The following is a 15,574-nucleotide window of genomic DNA, read 5'->3' as shown; positions in this document are numbered from 1 at the left end:
CCGGAAAACCAAACGATTAATTCCAACAAGTACCGCTCCCAGTTAGACCAACCAAAAGCAGCACTCGACGAAAGGTGTCCAAAATTAGTCAAGAGAAAATGCATAATCTTCCATCAGGATAACGCAAGGTGAGAAGCTATCAGAATGTAGAGAGAATGTTCAAAGGTGGCGGGCAGCCACAAATGACTAAAGTCCAATATGAATCCCAATCTACCTCTTTCATCCACATTTCTTCTCCCCAAACCCTCCATTCTAGGCAGCCCGATCTCTTTATTATTCCCCATGCATCCTACTGCCCGGCCTTACAATATGAGGCTTATTTAAGTAGCTTACTCAAGATCACACAATGACTAAGAAGTAAAAACTCTGCATTTGAACCAAGTCTATTCTGACATCCTGGGTTTGCATCTCAGTCATGTGTTGAGAGTAAACTTAAAGTCTACCCTTCACGCTGTCCCCAAGCACCAAGTTCTCTATACTAGCTACTTAGTACCAGGTATGAAGCAGATAGTAATTTAATTCACTTCAACTGTTATGTTTTTAATGCTTGGAATGGAGTCTTAGATCAGCCACCTAGAAATTACGTAATGCTGGACAAATTACTTAACCCTCTGAGTCTGTTTCCTCATCCACAAAGTGAAATGATGAGTTTCTCACAGAGTTGATGTGATGACACTTTTTGGAAACAGGGCACAAGCTTGGACTGGAATAGACACACAATAAATATCAGGTCCACACATCAAGGAGACGAGAACAAGCCTTATGCTTACTGGAGTAAGCAGGTGCCTAGCTGTATGATTACCAAGGTCCCAGGAAGCCCTTCCAGCCCTCAACCAGTCCCCTTACACACACACACACACACACACACACACACACACACACACACACACAGCTCACTGATGACTGAAGTCAGGGAGATGCCGGGATCCAGCCATGAGAAATGAGGTTGACAAGATCATGGATTTGAATAACCCACTTTGAGACAGAAGTAAGGGTTATGAGGTCCCATTCTGAGAGCAGTGGTACAGGAAGAGGAGGGAAGAAGGTAAAGGATGCTGGACGGGCTAGTGGTGGCAGGAGATGGGCACCACAGAGGGCCGTCGAGAAGTGAAAAGGGATGTGGTGGCCACTGAAGTGGCCCAGACATCCCTCAAAGGGACAAACGACAAACTCTGCTTGACCAGTGTGAAGAGTGAGCGGTGAGTATAAATGACCCACAGGACCCAGGATAGGAATCACAGAAGACTGGAAAACCCTGATGGCCGACATGCCTATTTCACCTTACAAAGGGAACAAACCACCCACAACTCCTTGGCACAGGCAGTCCCAGGTAGGGGATGCGGGGAGCAGGAGAGATTTCACTCTATTTGGACCTCAGGGCAAAGGGTTGAGTCTATCATTCCTGGCCTATCAAAGACCCAATCTACGTGTACTCCCTGATCTCCTATGTATCACCTTACAATAAACAACCCTTCACAGGAACCCTCTATTTCTTATGACCAAAAGCAAAACAAACAACAAGAACACTAATTAAAATAGTGGCCTGAGCCAGGAACCCTTGAGAGAAAGAATGGCCATGTGAAGACTTCATGGCATGCCCAAAACACACATGCTCTGCCATCTCGCTCTGTCCTTGTGTGAATGCCCTTCCTCCCTGTCACCACCTAGCAGACTCCTACTCGTCCGTCAAGACCCAGCTTAATTATTTACTGCCTTCTGTGCAAAGCCTTCCTCCAGGACTACAGGAGGATTCAGTCATTCCCTTCCCAGCTGCAAGAGGTTTTCATGTTTCCATCCACTACAGTGTTTGCCTGTCTCCCCAACTAGGAAGTAAACTCTTCCTTTATTTTGTCATGTCATACTCCTCTGTGTACTATGGACTGTAGGCTATGACACGCACTGTGCTCCATTAACCCTTCTAGCTCCAGCAGCAAACGCAATACATGGTACAGAGATGATGCCCAACAGGAACTGATAGTGACCAGCCCTGATCTCAGCTCTACTTCCCCCTTTGTTGCGCTTGTTTTTCCCAAGAAGTCCTGGGCTGGGGGTCTGCTCACATGGAGGTCTCTATGGCTTCAGAAATCGTGATTCTCCTTGCTGCCTTGATCTGGCCTTGCGCTGAGAACATCAACGTCTACCAGTTTCTTTTAAGCTAATAAAGGTGTGTCTGCAGAATTCAAACCCCGTCCGGCCAGCGGCAAGAACTCTGTCTTCCTAAAGTGAAAGGTCGGGCACCTCTTGTGTCCCACCTCCCGTGTTCCTAGTTCACTTTTTGACCCAGCCCTTGCTGCGGCACCAACCGTGTCCAGGAATTATCTGGCAATCTCGTGTCTCATCCACACCCACATCTCTCACGTTTTCCATCACAGCCTCATCCAGCCATCTTGACACAGGTGCAAACCTAGGAGGAAAAGGGAATTAACACCCCATGGGACAACCCTGACCATCAGAAGACAGGAGCCAGTGAAAACAATGCCCCACCCTTTCATGTCTCAGTGGATTTTAAGGTGCCTTCCACACAGCTCTTAAAGGTCCCCAATGGGATTGCATTCCAGTTGCCCTCATCAGTAACCGGGTAACAATACACCCTCCAACTAGCTTTCCAATCTTCCCAATTTCCCTGTCTTACCCCCCGCCCCACAACATGCTCCTTGAAATTACTTCCCTAAATAAGCTACCTGCAAACGAGCCCTCATCTCAGGGCTCTGCTAAGATACGAGTTCACAATGGTTTGGATTGGAAAGTGCACGGGGAGTCAAACCGTCCACCGCAACAACTGCTCTCCTCGGCAGGTCAGCTTGGAAACAAGTCCCATTGTTATGAGGATTATGGAAGGAGCTGGTATCTAGCAGGCTCTCGTGGCTAAAAAGCCCACACCCCTCGCTCCCAGAGAGGAAAATAACCCCAACTTTGAAACATGTTAGTCTGAAGAACTATCTTTGTATAGCAAGGCCATCTCCCACATCTAACTTGGCTCAGTATCAATAGCTAAGATACATGAATCCTCTCTTCTAAAGATGGCCCCCCATCGTCCAGTCCTTTCAGATGGCGGCTCCCAGTCACCTGGAGGCTTGCAGGGCTTTTGCAAGGGCCCGTGATAACTTATATGAGCATTGTGCCTTGTCTTCAGAGAGAATACATGTCGCCTCATTTTCATCTGACCAACTATGTATGTAGATGTGCTGTGATTAATCAAATAGAAATTCATTCCAAAATGTTACTGTATTATTTTCTCCGTCAATAATACATATCCTAGCATGAGGGGTATCTGCAAATTACTTTAACATTATAATGGGATGCCCATATTCCAAAAGCTTGACAACTCCTGCTTTAAGTGATATTAATATAAAACAATAATTGCTTAATAATATCTTCTGTGCATTGAATGCCTACATATATTATCTTAAACCTCTCAACAACCCTGCAAGAGAGTATTATTAGTCTCGTTTTAGAGGTAAGAACACAGATTCAGAATGTGTAAGGGACTTGCCTAAGGCCACAGAGATAGTAAGTGATGAATGAAAGATCAAAAATCCAGGCTTCTGAAACCTTATTGTCATTATCACTCATTCATTCATCTACTCACTGAACAGGCATGTTTGGGGACGTGGCATGTGCTACAGACTTTGGGTAAACATAGTCCTTACCCAACCTCTGCTCCTCAAAAAATGTTCCCTCTGCCAATTTAATTCAATTATTCTGTCTTTCTACTCAGTTTAAGCAGGTTGAAAGGGTAACAGAACCTGACCTTCTCTTTTGGCTTATTTTCACAGCCCCCAAGACCTATTCTGCCTATCCTTTTTCAAGGATTTCTTGTTTTTTTATTATCTGTTTGTTCTCTGGCCTTTATCTCACCTACAAAGGAAGATGAAAGAGGAAGTAGGCCCAGTGATTTGAGTCTCTCCAGCCACCCCGACCCCTTCCTTTTGTCTGGGAGGAGAGCTTGGGTCTATAGAGAGGAATCAAAAAGTTGGCTACAACAGGGCCCTGTCACGCCCAGTCAGGCTTCCTCGAGGCACGCAGTGGGAGCAAGAGAGAAATGCATGGTCGCATTTCCCAAGTGTGCCCTTCTCGTTCCAAAACCAGGGAGACATGCTTCCCTGGCCCCCTCCCCCATGCCTGCTCCCCTATTCACACCAAGTGACAGCTAACCGTGGGCAAGTCCTCCCTTTAAAATGCTACCAGTGAACAAACCCAGCAAACCCAGGCACCATCAGCCTTGCCACTCACCAGAATGACCGTCAGCCCAGTGACACAGTAAGGCTGGACCGAATCGACTCTGATTCACTTGAACTGTACGATTCACTAAGTAAATTTATTTGTCACAATGGCTCTGGGCATTCCCTGACAGGGTGTCTCGTGATGAATGGCTGCTCGGGGGCAGAACGAACAGAAGTACTGTTCCCAGATCCATCAACAGATAGGACGTGGGTGAGCTAAGTGCCAAGAGAATCACAAGACATCTCCAGGAAATATTCTCGGGGACACCTTTGCTGTCTCAGTGGCAAGAGAAGCCCAGCATTACAGCACCTGAATCTGGTTTTGATCAGCGCTGCCTCCTCTCGAGTCCAAGAAAGGCTAAAGACAAAACACACCTGGCCCGGCTGCTAAGTTAACTACCGGCTCCATTAGATGGGGTTCTTGAGTCTTAAAGGAGCTGTGTGGCAAATGCTCTTTGCCTCAGCGATTCAGCTCTTCTGGGGATATATCTTAAGGCATGCAGACATTTCACTACAAAGCTGTTCATCGCAGTGTGACGATGATGGTGATGATGACGACAGCAGGTCAAGCTTGGCACTGGTCGATGCACTTCATGTCTATTAACTCAGTTTATCTTCATAACAACCCCATCACATAAATGCTGTTATTGTTACCACTTTACAAATGAGGAAACGGAAACATCAGTTAATAAATTTCTCACTATTACACAGCCAGTAAGAGGCAGAACTGGGCACGTGGCCCTGGCGGTCTGATTTCAGAGACTGCTCTCTTAACCAACTATGCTATTTGCAAGAAGCCAATCATCCTGGTGTGTTTCGTTTTTCAACTATGCAGAACTTTCCAATTTACACCTTTTAGTCCTCAAGAAAGAATAACAGAGAATCAGTAATGATATTCCTGTAACAGAATTACCAAGCTATCTTTGGGGAGAAATAATATAATCCTCAGGCAGAGTAAGACATAGTTTGCTTTTCTGAAGTATATTTAAGCTACTCTGGCTTCCTGGCTTGCAACAGCCTGCTGTATTCTCACATGGTGAAGGGAGAGGTCATCTCTGTCATGTCTCTTCTTCTAACGGCACTAATTCCAGTCTTAAGGGCTCCACCCTCATGACCTTATTACCTCCCAAAGGCCCCACCTCCAATTCCTATCACACAGAGGGTTAGGTCTTCAATTACATGAATGTTAGGGGGACACAACATTCAGTCCATAGCACCAAGACTCAGAGAAGTTAAGAAATGTGTTCAAAGTCACACAGCCAGTGAGTGGTAGAGCCAAAGTTCAAATGTTGTGCACCCAAAACTCAACATTCTTTCTACCATTTTATGTTTCTAAAGGACCACGAGAGTTTGTACCTAAAAAAAAGCACCAATGCAAACTAGCTTTAATATTTAATCCCATGGTCTTATGAAAACCAATAAACGCCTACCCTCCAAGTACCTGAGAGCTTCCATGAACGACATGACCTAAAAATGGAGATGATTCGCATCCCTTACCTATATTTCGTCTCAGACGATCCCAATAAAAAGTAGCTCAAGATCCCAACCTTTGCACCCAGTTACTTCACTCTTCTCTTTACCACTATTGATGGCCACAAATATTAAGTTTTAGTGAATCCTCTATGATTTCTTTTGATAAACAAGGATATAACTCTAAGGTGGATTTCCTCAGAATGCGATGCCTGTAATGCTAGATTTTGTTGATCTATTCATGGAAATGCTGTGATGGCTTTCTTGGTAAATGAACTATTTCAACCGTGCCTTAGCACACCCTCTGTTCTAAGGATATTCACTGCCAGGTAAACACCCCATTCTGAACGATACCACCACATAAACAAACTGCACTGAGCACAAAAGCCCACCGGTCTGGGCTGGCAGCAGGAGATAGCCAGGGATGCGGGGTTTGAGAATATGAGCTCTACAGGCTACTCTCTGGAGTGTACTGCAGGGTCCGAGTCCTGCTCTTCAGAAGCCTGGCAGCTGGAATAAATGCATTTCCACAGATTATTTCAACCTGCAATTTGCAGAAATCTGATTCCTTCTACAATGTTTGGCTATTTCAGTGGTGCGGCAGTACCAGCCCTCCACTTGAGCACCGAACTCCCAGCGCTTTTTAACTTCTGCTTCCCTCACCTCCCCCTGCCCTGAAAAGCTATTTCCCAAAATTTCCTTTACGGTCACCTTCTGTCCTCATTCTCCCTTGGATAGCATTACCCCTCTGACACTGTCAGAATTCTCCCCAGAGACCCAGGGAATGGGTCTTAGAAATGTACTTGTGCAATCCCCCCGTTTTAGTTTTGCTTCAGTCAATACGCTTGGGGCACAAGTTATTAAAAAGTGTATTACCGACTTGACCTTAGGCTTGGAAAGTACAAAGGAGGCTGCTCTTGACACAGCCAGTGGAGACGCTGAAAATAATCAAGCCCGGGATGGGAACGTTTCCATTTCATCCTTTTCAGAGCTTCCGAAGGTAAACCGTGCCAGGCAATCAGAATTACCAGGAAGTGTCTGCAGAATTGTCCTGGAGGCCCTTCTCTTCTGGAATCCAAACTGTCACCAGCACATGGAGCCGGCTGACGTATGAAGAGTGGGATGGGGGCCTCTGGTATTCTGCGAAGGCGGCGGCGCACGCTGGGGGCCCCCCGGGCGGGCGTGCTGGCGACTCTGGGCTCTGCCAGGCTTGCTCTCCCTGCAGCTTGCCCCTGCCTCCCAGCAGGAGCGACCCGGGCTTGGAAAAGGTTAACTAGCACAAACAGCCATCATTTGTGCCGAGTGGGAAAGCCCCATGTGTTGCCCCAGCTTCTCTTTATGCGGCGTGCGGGGTGGCTTTTCTCTGTCGTTCAGCCCGTTGGCACGAGGTAGGTGCCCAGCAGGCTTCTGCTTTAGGGACGGGAAGGGCCGGACTCCAGGCGAGTGTGCAGGAGGTAGAGAAAGGAAGCCATCCATCGGCAACCCTCCCGTTTCCAACCCGGGGGAGGTGAGGGGTGGAGGGGGTCGGCAGAGAAGTTGGGGTGGGTGTCGCAGCAGAATAGCTCTTCAGTGTGCGCTGAATAAAGGCGTTCACCTCGACCTAATCGGTTCAAATGCTCTGTTTTCAGACCCCATCTGCTTATCTCGAGCGAAGTTTGGGGAACAGCTCCGTCCTATTGTGAGCCCATCATTTTGCAAATCTATTCCCGTCAGAGCTCTCATTATAGCAGATGTCAGCGGAGGAATCCGAGCTGTCGGGGACCGCCAACCATGAAAAGGAGGGGCCCGGGGGCGGCGAGGCAAACAAAACAGCCGCCCCCAAAAACGTAAACAGGCCTGTGTGTCACAATATTTTCCCACATCGCCCGGCCATTCCAGGGGACTTATTTCCAAAAGAAAGGTTGGGGGGGCGGGGGGGGAATGACTGTAACAATACAGAGGCAGAAGCCGTCAAGTTCATTTCCTCCAAGTGGAAGGATTCGTAACCTCTTCCTAAAATCATCTTTCTCTGCAACAAAAGTTGATCATATGTTTATTCCCTATCAGAGACGTTCTTGCTAACATTAAAAATGGTGCACTAACTTTTAGTCTGGGCAGCAATCAATGTAAAGAAGTTGAATTCTTTTAGTTTCTTTTTTTTTTTTTTTAAATAAATCCTGCCTCCCCCTGGATTGTGATCAACACAAGACCTAACGTTTTGCACCTTGTAGAACGGAGAGCACAATTTCTTGCCAGCCCTGTCCTCTCGTCAGAACATTAGGATAACCCAGGAGGGCCATCTGTAGCAGCAGGACATGGTCAAGCGCTGCTTACTTTGGGAGTAGTTTGTCTAAACAGAGTTTCCCGTTGTCAAAGGAAAGCAGAGTAGGGTTTGGGAACCGGAAATATTGAAGGATCTGGATTTTGCCCCTGCTCATTTCAGAGGTTTGAGTGGCAAGTTCTTCTCACTATATTTTAGGTAAAAGAATATTAACCTGGGAACTATTAAAAATTAGCATGCATCAAAACATATTAATTCCTGGACCCTGAGAGGCTTCCCTGAACTCCCACCCAACATCAAAGCCCCCCAGTGATTTTGTTTGAAGACTAAAGCCCTCCCCATATGTGCAAACAGGAGCTTGAGTCAGTCACACCAGTTCTTTGTTGAAAAGAAGACAAATCCGTAAAAGTATGTGCTGGTTCTTTAAGTTTTATTTTACTCAAAACTTTTTAAAAAGCCGCATTAGGAGGAATTGTGGGATTAAAGTTTTGACATAACTTGGGTTGTGATGTTTGGTGGGCTTGTTTTTCTATTTTTAAGACCAAATGATTAGGCAGACTCCAGTGTTATGGCCCATCTGTGAAGTGTTACCCACACGTCCCATAAACACACCTATAAACAAGAATCCTTTACAATCATAGCCTGTTCTAGGTGTCACAGAAACTCACTTAACTGTCACGACAACACTCCAAGGAGGCCAGTGAAATGTTAGTACTCCTATATAGTTGAGGAAAAATGAGGCCCTGGAAGAGCTGTGGTTTAAACTTGTGTCTTTTTTTTTTTTTAACATCATTATTGGAGTATAATTGCTTTACAATGGTGTGTTAGTTTCTGCTTTATAACAAAGTGAATCAGTTATACATATACATATGTTCCCATATCTCTTCCCTCTTGTGTCTCCCTCCCTCCCACCCTCCCTATCCCACCCCTCTAGGTGGTCCCAAAGCACCGAGCTGATCTCCCTGTGCTATGTGTCTGCTTCCCACTAGCTAGCTATTTTACGTTTGGTAATGTATATATGTCCATGCCTCTCTCCCACTTTGTCACAGCTTACCCTTCCCCCTCCCCATATCCTCAAGTCCATTCTCTAGTAGGTCTGTGTCTTTATTCCCGTCTTGCCCCTAGGTTCTTCATGACCATTTTTTTTTTCCGATTCCATATATATGTGTTAGCATACGGTATTTGTTTTTCTCTTTCTGACTTACTTCACTCTGTATGACAGACTCTAGGTCCATCCACCTCACTACAAATAACTCAGTCTTGTTCCTTTTTATGGCTGAGTAACATTCCATTGTATATATGTGCCACATCTTCTTTATCCATTCATCTATTGATGGACACTTAGGTTGCTTCCATCTCCTGGCTATTGTAAACAGAGCTGCAATGAACATTGTGGTACATGACTCTTTTTGAATTATTAAACCTGTGTCTTTCCTCTACATCCTATGTATGAAAAGCCCCAGAAATTTTCACACCCATTTGCATCACGGAATACGAAACAGCCACAAAAAATTAAACAAACAGGTAAGAGGTGACTATTTATCAAGACAATAAAATGTTTACAGCACACAAAATGGAAAAAAGCCTGATACCAAAAGTATGTATAGTGCGATGCCAATTTGTTTTATAAATGGATTTATACCTAGGTTAGAAATATGTACCAAAATATTCACTGTGGTTGTCACTATGGTTAGAATTTTACTTTCTTTTCTATAGTTACTTTGAATTTAAAACATTTTATACCTTAAACTTGTAAAACAGTTATTTTGTCTATCGGGGGAAAAAGTATTTATTTGTTCTCAAGGAGAGCAAATTTGATAAGAAAGGAAAATAGCTCTATTTTATTTTGTTTAATTTTCCACGAACTCCAGAAATTTCTTGGCTTTCAGATCTACGACCTCCACAGCAAAATCAAACATTGTCATCTGCCATTTGACTGATATGCTTATTAAATTATCATTAGTACTTGTGACCTACTATGTGACCGAATGCAGGCAAATGAGGATGACCGCTGTGTCCCTGTCCCCGGGGTCTCCCGGCTTGCCAGCCTTCTCTTAACAACGGGGTGAGGCACAGGGAATTGTGTGTCTGCTGACAGGACTGGAACCAGTGCCAATCACACTAAAGCTCGGCCTTCAGTTCAGTCCTTAACAGGATGCGATTCCTTTCAGGCCGACTCTGCCAACAGAGTGAGCTCCTGAATATACCCCTGCTGCATTTCATAACACTAATGATATAAATGAATATTGAGCCTCGGATATTCACTTGGAGCAACAATGCCGGTTATGTCCTCTAACTCAGTAATCACTGCGCTTGTTAAATGCTATGGTGATTTGTCATGGCTAAAAACGGCAAATTCGTTTTGGGGAGCTTGAATTTTCTCAAATTGTCCCTTCAGATTTCCAGCCAGGAATTCACTCTGGCAGTATAAACTTTAGTATTTGTAAGAGCCCAGAAGATGGTTTGGCTCATCTGCTGTTCACTAGCTCAGTGATTTCAGCAGCTGCTGTCTTTATTATTGTTCTTTTCCACTGTGCTTTTTGGCCCTCATGGGTCTTAGTTGAGAAACATCCTCTCCCTGGTCCCTATTTTCTATGAAAAAGTCCCCTGGATGACCTCAGGGTCTAGGTAAATAGTAAAACTACGGTGCCAGGCATGTGTGGGGAACCAAAGCACATCCTGTACTCAGAATATTGATGTTTTTGAAGCTACTTTTTTGAAAACCACATTTTCTGAGATGTTTACAGCACACAGTTGAAGTGGAAATATGTGAAAGGGACAGTTTTTAGGGCCGAAAGGTTCAAAGGTCAGCAACTTGATCTTGTTCAAGTGCACAATACTTGTCAAGCTACAAATTTTCAAATCATAGGATCAGATACTGATTCACTGAAAACACATAGTATAGGCTGACATTCTACCACCCTCCTTCTCAATAAACGATAACCCTCCAACACTGGCATTTTATGGGCAGAGGGATGCTTTGTGTGGAGTCATGCCTAGGTCTGAACACCAGCCCAGCACTTGCTAATGGCGTTGTCATGGTGAGTCAATTTCTCTAAATCTCAGTTTCCTTGTCAGCTAAATAGGGCTAATATAATACCTACTTCATAGGGTTACTGTGCAAATTAAATGAAGTATGTTAAATGCTTAGCCCCACACCTAGTCCCATGCCTGGGCATATAGTGAGCACACAATAAATTCTTTACTTCAATCAACAAAATGTATTAAGGCCTTATTATCTCCAAAAATACCCTCGTAGAGTTTACATTCTGATGGATGTTAACAGTTTTATCAAAATTCTTTGAGGATTATTTAAAGATTCTTCTTGTACCAGAAATACCCACCAGTCCCCAGCCTAGAGATAGAGTTAGATTTCAAATAAATATCACAGTCATTATCCTGAGGTTCTGTACACCCAACTTACATGCTCTGGAAGAGGGGAAAGGAGAAGGAGGATATTGGGATACCTCATAATCACATCATCCTCCTATTCCTGCAATTACACACCCAAATACTTGCCCAAGCATGACCCAGAGGATCTATGACCCATTAGAACCCCAGCACTGCTTCCCAGATACTGCACTAGCCTTGGATAAGAAGAGCTAGATATGGAGCATCAATCCCAACCCTGTGTCACAAGTAGAACTGAGGGCATTCATTCATTCATTCATTCATTCCACAAACATTTACTTCACATTTACTATGCACTAGTCACTATCCCAGAGATAAAGCAATGGAAACAGATTGTACCCTGCCCTCAAGAAACTTACAGTACAGTTAGAGAATATGTCAAATGAACAATCAGTTAAAATAACCTGTAATAAGTGGTATGAGACAAATTCTCCGTGGGTCTCTCAAATTTCTGCATGCCTTGTGAGCAGAAACATTCACTGCCCTTTCGCTCAGACTATCTTTTCAAGAATGCTTGCAGAGCAAACAGCCTTGGGAGATAGAAAGAGTATTTCCCTCCAGAGAAAGGACAAGTTTTTTTACTGTCCAGTAAAATAAATATAAAGGCTCTCCCCGAATAAATTTTGGGCACGTTTACTTGCAACCCATTATAAAAGATTCAGCTTCTCTAAGTCCAGGGTTCTGCCCCTGTAATACAACGCCCTGCATGTGCAAGTGTCACCTGACCCTCATTACCTCACCCTGTAGAAACTGAACTCAGAGAACCAGTAAGTACAAGAAAATGACACTCTGTCAGCTGCTATTTCTGTGAGCGATAAGCCTTCCTTTGTCTTTGACCCAGGAGTCTGTGTCCTCTAGGAGACTGGGGCAGACTAACATTTTCGAGTGGTCTTCCCAGAAGCAGGGATTGAGAGGCCAAATCCTGAAGGCTGTGTAGAGGTCACTTATCAAAGGAGAAGGGAAGTTGCCTCAGATGGAAAGAACGGTGTGGATATTGTTTTCCTGAAAGCTCGAAATGGCTTTCCTGACCTTCACCCACCCCCACACCCTGTAATAAATCCCTCACTGCTTGAAATACCTAAAATGGTTTCTGTTTTCCTGGCCCAAAACTTACTGATACAAAGAGACTGGCGAAGCAAGAGAGGACAGGATCGTTTATGGAATGAAGCATGGAGGCAACGGAGATGGGGATGGGATTCAGAGTTTGAGTGAAGGAGGGGCCTTAAAGAGGTGCAGGAATCCTTCCTTAATTATCTCAGAAGAGAAAGAAACCAGGATGAGTATGAACAAATCCAGGGGAAAAGGAGGGCATGGTGTCCAAAAAGTCTTTTCTCTCTCAGAAACAATAATCATAATTGCTAACATTTACTGATCCCCTAATCCATGCCAAACAATGATTTAAGGACTTTAAATGTATTAGCTCATTTAATGTTCACCAAGATGTAATAAGTATAATGATTATACCTCCATATTACAAAGAAGGGAACTAAGATACAGAGAGATTGAGTGCAGAGCCAGAATTTTAACTTGGGCAATCCATCTCCAGATATACATATATAGATAGAAATAGAGATAGAGACAGAGATAGACATATACTCAGTAGCACAGAATTTGATTTAAATGATCCTCAGTTCTTGTTTATTTATTACTTTAATAAGGAAAAATCACCTATCTACCCACCATCCAATACATGAGCTAGAATACTAAGTTACATTTACTTATGTGCTTCTCCAGTTCTGTTCACAGACCTCTCCCCATTTGAAATGACTGTTATACTGGATCTTGTCTTCATCAAACCTTTACTTTTTAAATATAGTCTGAAGACATACATCTGGGAGACCTTGAAGATGGCAGAGGAGTAAGACATGGAGATCACCTTCCTTCCCACAAATACATCAGAAATACATTTACATGTGTAACAACTCCTGCAGAACACCTACTGAACGCTGGTAGAAGACCTCAGACCCCCCCAAAAGGCAAGAAACTGCCCACATACCTGGGTAGGGCAAAAGAAAAAAGAAAAAACAGAAACAAAGGAATAGGAATGGGACCTGCACCTCTGGGAGGGTGCTGTGAAGGAGGAAAAGTTTCCACACACTGGGAAGGCCCTTCACTGGTGGAGATGGGGGTGTCGGTGGGGGGGAAGCTTCAGAGCCACAGAGGAGAGCACAGCAACAGGGGTGCGGAGGGCAAAGCGGAGAGATTCCCGCATGGAGGATCGGTGCCAACCGGCACTCACCAGCCCGAGAGGCTTGTCTGCTCCCCCACCAGGACGGGCAGGGCCTGGGAGTTGAGGCTCGGGCTTCGGAGGTCAGATCCCAGGGAGAGGACTGGGGTTGGCTGCGTGAACACAGCCTGAAGGCGCTAGTGCGCCACGGCTAGCCGGGAGGGAGTCCGGGAAAAAGTCTGGAGCTGCCTAAGAGGCAAGAGACCATTGTTCTGGGGTGTGCAGGAGAGGGGATTCAGAGCACTGCCTAAACGAGCTCCAGAGATGGGCGCAAGCCGCGGCTATCAGCACAGACACCAGAGACGGGCATGAGATGCTAAGGCTGCTTCTGCGGCCACCAAGAAGCCTGTGTGCGAGCACAGGTCACTGCCAACACCTCCCCTCCCAGGAGCCTGTGCAGCCCGCCACTGCCAGGGTCCCGTGATCCAGGGACAACTTCCCCGGTAGAACACACGGCGCGCCTCAGGCTATTGCAACGTCACACCAGCCTCTGCCGCCGCAGACTCACCCCACATTCCACACCACTCCATCCCCCTGGCCTGAGTGATCCAGAGCCCCCTAATCAGCTGCTCCTTTAACCCCGTCCTGTCTGGGCGAAGAACAGACACCCTCAGGTGACCTACACACAGAGGCAGGGTCAATCCAAAGCTGAACCCCAGGAGCTGTGCGAACAAAGAAGAGAAAGGGGAATCTCTCCCAGCAGCCTCAGGAGCAGCTGATTAAATCTCCACAATCAACTTGATGTACCCTGCATCTGTGGAATACCTGAAGAGACAATGAATCATCCCAAAATTGAGGCAGTGGACTTTGGGAGCAAATGTAGACTTCGGGTTTGCTTTCTGCATCTAATTTGTTTCTGGTTTTATGTTTACCTTAGTTTAGTATTTAGAGTTTATTATCATTGATAGACTTGTTTATTTGTTGTGCTTTTTTTTAATATATAGATGTTTTTTCCTTTTTCTCTTTCTGTGAGTGTGTATGTATATGCTTCTTTGTGTGATTTTCTCTGTATAGCTTTACTTTTACCATTTGTCCTAGGGTTCTGTCTCTCTGGTTTTTTTTGGGGGGGTTGTTTGTTTGTTTGTTTTAGTATAGTTGTTAGTGCTTATTATCATTGGTGGATTTGTTTTTTGATTTCGTTCCTCTCTTCTTTCTTTCTCTCTTTTTTATGATTACTTTTTTATTTTTAAGAACTGTATTATATTTTATTTTTCCTCCCTTCCTTCATTACTTCCTTCCTTTCCCTCCCTTCCTTCCTTCCTTTCTTTCTTTCTTTCATTCTTCCGTTCTTTCATTCTTTATTTCTTTTTCTCCCTTTTCTTCTGAGCCAGGTGGCTGACAGGGCCTTGGTGCTCCGGCCAGGTGTCAGGCCTGTTCCTATGAGGTGGGAGAGCTGAGTTCAAGACATTTGTCCACCATAGACCTCCCAGCTCCATGTAATATCAAATGGTGAAAGCTCTCCCAGAGATTTCCATCTCAGTGCTAAGACCCAGCTCCACTCAATGACCAGCAAGCTACAGTGCTGGACACCCTATGCCAAACAACTAGCACGACAGGAACACAACCCCATCCATTAGCAGAGAGGCTGCCTAAAATCACAATAAGGTCACAAACACCCCAAAACACACCAACGGACGTGGTTCTGCCCACCAGAAAGACAAGATCCAGCCTCATCCACCAGAACATAGGCACTAGTACCCTCCACCAGGAAGCCTACACAACCCACTGAACCAACCTTAGCCAGTAGGGTCAGACACCAAAAACAACAGGAACAACAAACCTGCAGCCTGTGGAAAGGAGACCCCAAACACAGTAAGATAAGCAAAATGAGAAGACAGAAAAACACACAGCAGATGAAGGAGCAAGGTAAAAACTCAACAGACCAAACAAATGAAGAGGAAATAGGCAGTCTACCTGAAAGAGAATTGAGTAATGATAGTAAAGATGATCCAAAATCTAGGAAACAGAATGGAGAAAATACAA

General features: G+C 44.9%; 1 protein-coding gene across 1 annotated transcript in view; it reads left to right on the top strand.

Moving 5' to 3' along the window:
• Positions 1-1,080: 1,080 nt before the first annotated feature.
• The window catches only part of LOC132529314 (voltage-dependent anion-selective channel protein 3-like), a 64,211-nt gene continuing 49,717 nt past the window's right edge, over positions 1,081-15,574 (top strand). The window contains 1 exon segment of the mRNA XM_060165655.1: positions 1,081-1,199. Coding sequence (XP_060021638.1) covers positions 1,081-1,199 — 119 coding nt within the window.

This window comes from Lagenorhynchus albirostris, chromosome 11 (assembly GCF_949774975.1).
Source record: "Lagenorhynchus albirostris chromosome 11, mLagAlb1.1, whole genome shotgun sequence".
Taxonomy (NCBI): domain Eukaryota; kingdom Metazoa; phylum Chordata; class Mammalia; order Artiodactyla; family Delphinidae; genus Lagenorhynchus; species Lagenorhynchus albirostris.
Note: the sequence above shows the minus strand (reverse complement) of the source record. Positions and strands in the feature narration are given on the sequence as shown.